This window comes from Epargyreus clarus, unplaced genomic scaffold, assembly GCF_041222505.1.
Source record: "Epargyreus clarus isolate Ecla_fem2 unplaced genomic scaffold, WU_Ecla_fem_2.2 ptg000015l, whole genome shotgun sequence".
NCBI lineage: Eukaryota > Metazoa > Arthropoda > Insecta > Lepidoptera > Hesperiidae > Epargyreus > Epargyreus clarus.
Window position 1 is genome coordinate 2,114,783 of NW_027332223.1, and position 1,999 is coordinate 2,116,781.

The following is a 1,999-nucleotide window of genomic DNA, read 5'->3' on the forward strand; positions in this document are numbered from 1 at the left end:
CGCGGCGCAGGCGGCTGCAGCGGCGTGCAGCGCGACCTTGCGTGCCCGCGCCCCTCGCGCGACGTCATGCGGGGGCGCGCCGGTGACGTCACGCCGCGACCTCGCCCGCCGTCACTCGGTGTGCACGTGAACGCCACGCGCCGGCACGCGCTGCCTGCGTGATCGCCGCGCGCCCATTGGTCGCCGTGGCCGCGCCGCTCGCTCCCATTGGCCGCCCGCCCCGCGCGCCCCGAGCCCGTTCGCGCCTCGTACCTCGAGTGCTCGCGACGAGGTTTATTCGTCTGCCGCTCGCCGACGGAACTGCACGGCTCCCAGGAGCGGAAGCGCGAAGCGAGACTGCAAGTTTTGTGAATTAAAAAAGAAAGTTTTTTGGCGTTGAATGATTTTAACCTAATCGCCATGTCTACTCTCCTCGACGTTTGCGGACCCCTCTCGCCGCCGTCAACGCCGCCGTTGATGGACGAAAAAGTGAGTGTCGACAAATATTCGAGTCCCATAAAATTAATATTTCCAAAAAAAAAAATTCGCAAGTCGCCCCTTATGCGCTAAATAAAATTGCGCCTTGTGCAATCGAAAGTATGACGGTGGGAGCGCAGCGCGCGAGCACGCATCGCGCGCGTGCTCCCCCGAGCCGGTGACCGTTCACTTACGTGCGTCCGTCTTTGTCTCGCAGGTCGAGTTGCCTTTAAAAAAGGCCGCAGTGAAGCGGGCCAGGGAGTCGCCGCCGCCCGCCGGCCTGGTGACTCCTCAGCCCTCCGACTCCGAGGGGGAAGACGAGTGCGGCAAGCGCGCCCGCTGCGAGCTGGCGCGCCTGCTGCTCGCCACGCCGCCGCCGGAGCCCTGCGGCCGGCCCTCGGTCATCATGCGTGCGCACAAGGACGGCACCTGCAGCCCCGAGCCGCTGCTGCCGCCACCGCCCTCCGACATGAACATCCTCAAGACGCTCAAATTCAAAATGAACCGCGGCCATTCGTACTCACAAGCGAAATACATCGCGAGTCGAGCCCAAAGTCAACCTGTCGCGCCGCCTTCCCCACCTGCAAAGATCGAGGAGGCGCGCGTGCCCTCCCCTCACCCGGAATGCCAACCAAAACAAAACGAGGAACAGCGCGTACCGGCAGCCGCGACGCCCGGCTGGGTGCCGCTGGCGCCTCGGCCCGCGCCCGCCGTGCTGGTGCCCGGCACGCTACTACCCACCACCGCACTATGGCTGGTGGCCCCCGCGCCCGCCGCCCGGAGACGGCTCTACGAGTGCTCGTATCCGGGTTGCGGCAAAAATTACTTCAAATCGTCCCACCTGAAGGCTCACGCCCGCACGCACACTGGGGAGCGGCCGTTCCGGTGCGCGTGGCCCGGCTGCGAGCGCCGCTTCTCCCGCTCCGACGAGCTGTCGCGGCACAAGCGCACGCACACGGGCGAGAAGAAGTTCGGGTGCCGCGTGTGCAACAGGCGGTTCATGCGCTCCGACCACCTCGCCAAGCACGTCAAGAGGCACGCCAAGGAGCGGGTCCCGCCGGCGCCCGTGCTCAGGCTGCTCCCCTCGCCGCCCCTGGCCATCCCCGTCCCCGTGCAACCCACCGTCGCGCCCGCCCAGTGAGCGCGACACGACTGTGATCCAGATCTCATGATCGTTACCTAGTTGTAGTACTCATCTAAGACTGTCCTATCTGACTACTTAAGTAGTTGCTAGTTGTAAGAATATGTTACTGTTTAGCGGTTGATAAGCTTAAAAAATATATTGAGATTTGATTTATACGTTGTATCGTTTATTTTCCACTGCACTGAACTACATCACTCAATTCACGCAACACTGTTAAATCTTTAACCGGTTCGATTTAAAAGTTAACTTGCCGTGACAACTAGTAGAGTCAAATACACTTATACAAGAGTTAAGTCGAGTGGTCGGTAGCGCCGGGAGTCGACCGCGGGACCCCGGCAGCGCGGCGCGGACTGCGAGTTGCGCGCCGCCGCCGCCGCACCGCCGCCGCGCCACTGATAA

At 62.6% G+C, this 1,999-nt stretch overlaps 1 protein-coding gene across 1 annotated transcript; it reads left to right on the forward strand.

Moving 5' to 3' along the window:
• The first annotated feature begins 257 nt into the window (after positions 1 to 257).
• Positions 258 to 1,755, forward strand: cbt (Kruppel like transcription factor cabut). The gene is made up of 2 exons (XM_073080985.1): positions 258 to 468; positions 674 to 1,755. Exons 1-2 carry the CDS (start codon positions 400 to 402, stop codon positions 1,595 to 1,597), a joined length of 993 nt encoding a protein of 330 aa, XP_072937086.1. The 5' UTR covers positions 258 to 399; the 3' UTR covers positions 1,598 to 1,755.
• The last annotated feature ends 244 nt before the right edge of the window (positions 1,756 to 1,999 follow it).